This window comes from Macadamia integrifolia, chromosome 8 (genome assembly GCF_013358625.1).
Source record: "Macadamia integrifolia cultivar HAES 741 chromosome 8, SCU_Mint_v3, whole genome shotgun sequence".
Taxonomy (NCBI): Eukaryota; Viridiplantae; Streptophyta; class Magnoliopsida; order Proteales; family Proteaceae; genus Macadamia; species Macadamia integrifolia.
In genome coordinates, this window is record NC_056564.1 from 4584918 (window position 1) to 4590104 (window position 5187).

The following is a 5187-nucleotide window of genomic DNA, read 5'->3' on the forward strand; positions in this document are numbered from 1 at the left end:
AAAAAAAAAAAAACAAAAAACAAACAAACAAACAAACAGAAAAAAATGGAGTTACGAGGGATTGCAAGTATTCAGAAATTCTAAACTCTCTATATTCAGGTGGGGCAAAAAGAGTTTGAGACCATTCTATGGTTTTCCTTGCAGTCTATTAATCTCTCAACGTTCTATTGTATAGTGTAAAAACAATCTGAGAGTCTGGAATCAGAGTAAGCACAAATATCAGCTACTCATGCTTCACATCATAAAAGCAAAACTGGGAGACAAGAATGTTACATTTCTTGTTCACCGGCGCCGATGCCATCCTACTCTGACATATCCGTAATTAGGGATCGCATCCATCCCGGAGCAGTGACAAAGGCTGAAGCAATCGAAAGAAACCGAGTTGAAAACTTGAATCTGAATCGCGCAGGTCACAGGAAGAGAGAAATTCGAAATCAGTCTTCTCCTTCTTCGTTCTCATTTAGGGTACCGAACTTCTGCTTGAAGGAATCCTGCCTCTGTAGCCACATCATATGCCCCTGCAGAGAATTTTTCGATGAAAGACAACAGAGTCCGGTCTGATCACTTGACGAATGAACAGAAAAAAGGAATCGAAGTGGTAAGTGGATGAATTAGGATTTGACATTACAGAAAATTTATCGTACCTGAAGAGCTGCAGCCCAGGCAATTAGGAAAGATGCCAACCAGAACTTCTTGGCCTTGAGCAACTTCCTCGCTTCCATCACGATTCACAAGTTCGTCCCTAGTTCCTTCCGAACCCCTATTGAACCCTAGCTCTAAACTACAACCTCGGCACCGACTGGTGGATTACTTCATTTACTTGTCTCTTGGTTGGGCACTTGGGCCTACGAGGTGTAATCGAACCGGTCAAACCAATCCAACCTCACCAATTCTCTATCTTAGTCATCTTCTTTTTTTTCCTTTTAAATGTGTACAGAGGGATTTGCACAAGAATTGCAATGATTAAGAATTGGAGGGGATCAGAATCCCAACAAGAAAAATCAAAATAAACCGAATCAAAGCCAGATTGAATCCGGAATAGAACCAAGAAACCAAACCTTTCCTTATTGATCTGGTTTTGGTTTCACCTATTCTCTATCAAAAACCGGTTCAGCCTGACCGACCGACATAGGAAATGGGGGAAATGTCAGTGGATCGAGTGTTCCTTCGCTTAATGGTGAACAGAGAATCTCTTCAGCCATGGTCTAACCTTCTAAGTTTGATTAAGAAAGTATATCTCATTAAAGAGCACGAGTTGATGATGGAACTCGATATTTTTACTGGTCAAATTCGAGCATCAAATCACTGTAGATGAAGAGATTCTCTCCTGACCCTAGGTGACAAATTACTGACACCAATGTCGAGTACGGACCTACCTTATCTCTCCTGCGATCACAATTCAAAATGCCATGAACCAACCAACCAACCATGGACTCCAAAAAAGAGGTTTGAAGTAGGGTGAGTGAGGATTATATTTGGCATCTGTTCATTGAACACATCGAACCTAGTATGAGCATTACAAGCCAATCATAAATCATGAGAAAAACGTTACAGAAACAGCCTTGGCAATGGCTTCTACATCTGCTGCTACATGCATTCAAACATTGTGACATTTTCACATCAACCTCTATTTGTAAGTTTCAGCTAATTCTGCAACATTGAAATAAGGTTGAAAGGTCAATATATTCGAAAACATTTTGTTGGCTCAATGTTCAACAGGATAATCCAACATACTTGTTGAACAGTATAAGTAAGCCTCTCTTGAATTGCCGTCGAATAAACAGTTATCAAATCAACTTTTATCATAGTTGATAGGATAATATAAAAAATATTCTTTCAGATAAATTCTGAAATAGAATAAAAAAATAGAATAAAGTTCATATAAACAATTCTCAAAACTACCAGAACATAACTGTGACAAAATCCACATTGTGGCTAATCAACTGGGATATGATTACCCAGGTAAAGTTCTGAGATTACCTGCAATGCTGTGCAGTGAGTTAATGCCAGGAAAAGAGTACTTCCAGCATCCACCCAGTTACATACCACAACACAAGAGACAGATGACAATGAAAATACCGAAGAATGAAATCTCAACTTAAATCATTCTGGGGATGGTGAAAAGAAGCTCGATATTCTGTGAAGCAGTTCAGCATGTGTATCTGGGGAGGGATTTCCTCATTCTTGCTGTCATTGCCTTCTGACCCTGTGAATGATGCAAGCAATCTGCTGTCCCAATCCTAATTCTGTACACTGGAATAACAGGAAATATGATCTTCAATAGCTGCCGGTGAAAAAGACTTGTCACAAGCATGCCTTTAAAACCTACTAAACCAACAATTCTAATTAGGCAATTCAACCATGATCAGTCAGTCCATTGATCATCAGAGCATCGTCTCCATTAGAGAAGAAAACAGGCAGCTGAGATGGATTTTGTTTCAAGGTGGTAGTCTTCCAGACAAGTAGAGAGACAACTTGTCTCTCTGGATTGAAGCACTTTTGTCAACTGATTCACAGATCTGCTGCCGATAACCAGAATCATGGTGATGAGACAAGGGCATCTCATCCTGTACCTCATCCTCTTGATCAATCACAATGTTGTGCAGCAAGCAGCACACAAGAATAATTCTTGGTAATTTATGCTTGTCAGGTCTCCACATCACTCCTTGAACAATCCTCCACATCTCCTTCAACCTTGCCAAGGCCCTCTGTGCCACCATCCTGGTTGCAAAGTGTCGCTTGTTAAACTCAGCCTTGGTCTCGGAAAGATCTTTCCCCTGATAGGGTGTGAGAAGCCAGGGCAGAAGGGGAAAGCCTGCATCTCCAATTATATATTCCTTTACTTCTGACCCTTCAGACAGTTCTATCTTCTCCCCGTTTAGCCTCTTCCCTTTTTCACAAAGCTTAAAGAAGCTTGAACTGCGGAGCACAAGGGAATCACTCATGCTTCCTGGCCATCCAGTGACAATGTCCCTGAACCTCATTTCAGGATCAACAATTGCCTGCAAGACCATGCTGTGATTCTTCTCACGATCGAACCATATATCATTTGTGCGGTCCACAGTGGGCAAACACATCATGATGTGAGTAGTATCAATTGCACCACAACAGTTTGGGAGGCCCCGGATCCTTTCAAACTTGGATTTTATCTGTGTCATCTCCTCTTCTGTGGCAGGCCATTGGAGGTGGTGAAGCCCTCTCTCTTCCATGGCCTCCACAAACCGCCAGGTAACTTGAGAAACGGTTGATTGATTCATTCCAAATGATTCACCAATTGTCCATAGTGACTCACCAGAGCTTAACCTTCGTAGAGCAACAGCAACCTGGTCATTTATGGAGAGTGGCCTGCCATTTGTACAAGTGAAATTCGATGGCTTAGATGTCAAATCTTCTTTCACAAGTGAGCAGATGTAGTCGAAGGTCTTTCTTGAGATCTTGAAGACGGACTCAAATTTATCCAAACCTTTTGATAGAGACAAGGGCCCTGTAAACACATTTACAAAAAAATAAAAAAATAGAAAAAGAGCAAGAGTCATGTCACAAACGCGAACATTTGGATACAAGTATTCAGCACTCCTTTTGCAATCAAGCAAAAAGCAGGAAAAATGCCAGATGTTTTCAGGCCTCATCTTGATGATCTTAGAATAAATTGTTTTAATCGAAAGATATGCAAATATTTCACTGCAGCAGACAAAATTACATTCTTCAGAAATAGTAAAATCTGAGCTCCCAAAAATTAGGAAGTCAGAATTAAGACTCTATTCCATACAAAAGAAAATGCCTAAAATTTCACAAGAGAACAAGCCAGCAAAGAAAGTGTTGCATTGTTAACATGAATGGAAAATAGACTTCGTTATGCATGTGATAATAATCTGTCGTATTTCTTTCTTTTGGCATATATCATCAAAAGAACAACCCAGTCCACAAGGCTCCTGCTACTGCAGGGTCTGGGAGGGGCAAATGTATGCAACCTTACTCCTTGCTTTGCAAGAGAGGTTGTTTCCAAGTTTGGCATACATCATCGTTTTTCCATAATAACAACAATTAGATGCACAAGCATTATTCTAAATTGAAGTTATGCACAAAAGTCTGAAAGCTCAGGTTGGTAAAAGACCTAGATATGGATCCAATTGGTTGAGGATAACAAGGTACCAATCAAGTTTTGAACAGATTAGTTTGATTAAGTGATCGTGGCCTTGTTAAAACATGTAATACATGATTTGCTAAAATTATATTTGAACTTGAAAACATTTTATGGAAACCTTAAGAGGGAACAACTAAATTTAGTCCACGGATTTCTGAATGCAGAATTCCTTTCAAAAAGGCCCAATATATAGTTTGTTTCAAGGGTGAAACAATTTCTCAACCTAAGAATTTGTGCTCGTGTTGTCAAATATTTATCGAATTGGGACTAAGCCACAAAGAAATTGTTGGGTTTTCAAAGGCACATTCTGGGTCCCATAAAAAACCAACATTAAGCCACATCAACTCATCAAAAGCAACATCCTAGAAGACAGCAGAACTGAAAGAAGCAAGATATTGAAAGTCTGAAACAATCAAAACATACATTTGGTTTATACTATTCTTGCAAATCATCATTGTCCTGGTATACCGTATACTTACTCCCACATTTGGTTTTTAGTGTTCTTGGAAATATTACCTTATCTATAAGTACTTAAACTGCTCTTGATTTAGAGAAATGTCCTTGTTCTCTAATAAGTTTGACTGGACAAATGATTTTATTTTTCAAAGAGACTGTTTGCAATCATTTGCAAATGAAAATACAAGTTTTCAGTTTACATTTTTTTGCAGGTATAAAATTTTTCTTTCTTTCTTTTTTTTCATTAGTTTTGAATCCTATTTTGAATAAATTTTACCATACTAATTAATATCATAGTTTTTAATATCTGGCTTTGATTACCACTGATGCCAGGGTTTTATTAAGAGGTGGGACAAAAAATATCATGCATTGACTACCATGCATCTTAAAATAGGACCCACATGCTGAGCTGTATGCCTCTAGAGCTAAAACATTTCTAGGTACACTTGGGGCATTTCCTACACCCTTAGGCATACTTCCCAAACATCTTTTAAGAACACTACATGAATTAGCCAAAAGAACTGTAAAATAACCAGTCCACACAACTAGAACTACATTCCCCTCAACCCCCACACCCCCCCCCCCCC

The 5187-nt window shown here is 39.1% G+C and overlaps 2 protein-coding genes across 3 annotated transcripts in view; both read right to left on the reverse strand.

Moving 5' to 3' along the window:
* LOC122087504 (protein ALP1-like) overlaps positions 1-5187 on the reverse strand; it is an 11055-nt gene that overhangs the window by 150 nt on the left and 5718 nt on the right. The window contains exons 2-3 of one of the 2 annotated variants that reach the window (XM_042656657.1): positions 645-3484; positions 274-518 (exon numbers count right to left, since the gene is read on the reverse strand). In XM_042656657.1, coding sequence (XP_042512591.1) covers positions 2439-3484 — 1046 coding nt within the window. In that variant the 3' untranslated portion in view covers positions 274-518; positions 645-2438. Of the gene's footprint in view, positions 1-114; positions 519-644; positions 3485-5187 lie in introns of those variants that run through there. The other variant, XM_042656656.1, reaches the window with a different exon arrangement.
* Positions 115-722, reverse strand: LOC122087505. Its single transcript, XM_042656658.1, has 2 exons — positions 645-722; positions 115-518 (listed from the first exon to the last, which is right to left on the reverse strand). The coding sequence occupies exons 1-2, from the start codon at positions 720-722 to the stop codon at positions 435-437; spliced, it is 162 nt and encodes a 53-aa protein (XP_042512592.1). The 3' UTR covers positions 115-434.

Excerpts from the sequence above, each read along its gene's own strand:
- LOC122087505 (XM_042656658.1), bottom strand. The coding sequence starts at position 722 with ATGGAAGCGAGGAAGTTGCTCAAGGCCAAGAAGTTCTGGTTGGCATCT. Across the intron at positions 519-644 it reads CCTGGGCTGCAGCTCTTCAG|GGGCATATGATGTGGCTACA; the intron begins GTACGATAAATT and ends AATTCTCTGCAG.